Here is a 333-nt window from a genome sequence, read left to right as displayed (position 1 = left end):
TCACTCTGGCTTTCTAAGTAGGTCATTTTTCACCACACTTTCAATTAGTGGACAAGATAAGGGGTGGGGATGCAGCCATTGAAAGGCGTCTTCTTTGAAGGCCAGGGTCACGAGGCCTGGGTTCTCTGGCTTTGCTACACGGCTAGTGAAGCCACAGTCACGCAGAGTTTTGCTCTCATCAAGGAGCTGGTCATCCTTGAACAGCAGCTGCTCCTCAGGAGGCCTCTTCAGGATGCCCTGGATAATGCGCTTCAGCTCTAAGACCGTGCTCGACTCCTGGGCCTCAGCGAAGATGGTGGTCTTCTCTCGCGTGATCATAAGAAACACATCCAT

The 333-nt window shown here is 52.0% G+C and overlaps 1 protein-coding gene across 1 annotated transcript; it reads right to left on the bottom strand.

The window, feature by feature from the left end:
- Positions 1–333, bottom strand: LOC116910374 (elongin-B-like). Its single transcript, XM_032914221.1, has one exon. It carries the CDS (start codon positions 331–333, stop codon positions 1–3), a length of 333 nt encoding a protein of 110 aa, XP_032770112.1.

Source organism: Rattus rattus, chromosome 9 (assembly GCF_011064425.1).
Source record: "Rattus rattus isolate New Zealand chromosome 9, Rrattus_CSIRO_v1, whole genome shotgun sequence".
Taxonomy (NCBI): Eukaryota; Metazoa; Chordata; class Mammalia; order Rodentia; family Muridae; genus Rattus; species Rattus rattus.
Note: the sequence above shows the minus strand (reverse complement) of the source record. Positions and strands in the feature narration are given on the sequence as shown.

What these genes read in the sequence shown, in the direction of transcription:
- LOC116910374 (XM_032914221.1), bottom strand. Translation starts at nt 333, where the DNA reads ATGGATGTGTTTCTTATGATCACGCGAGAGAAGACCACCATCTTCGCT.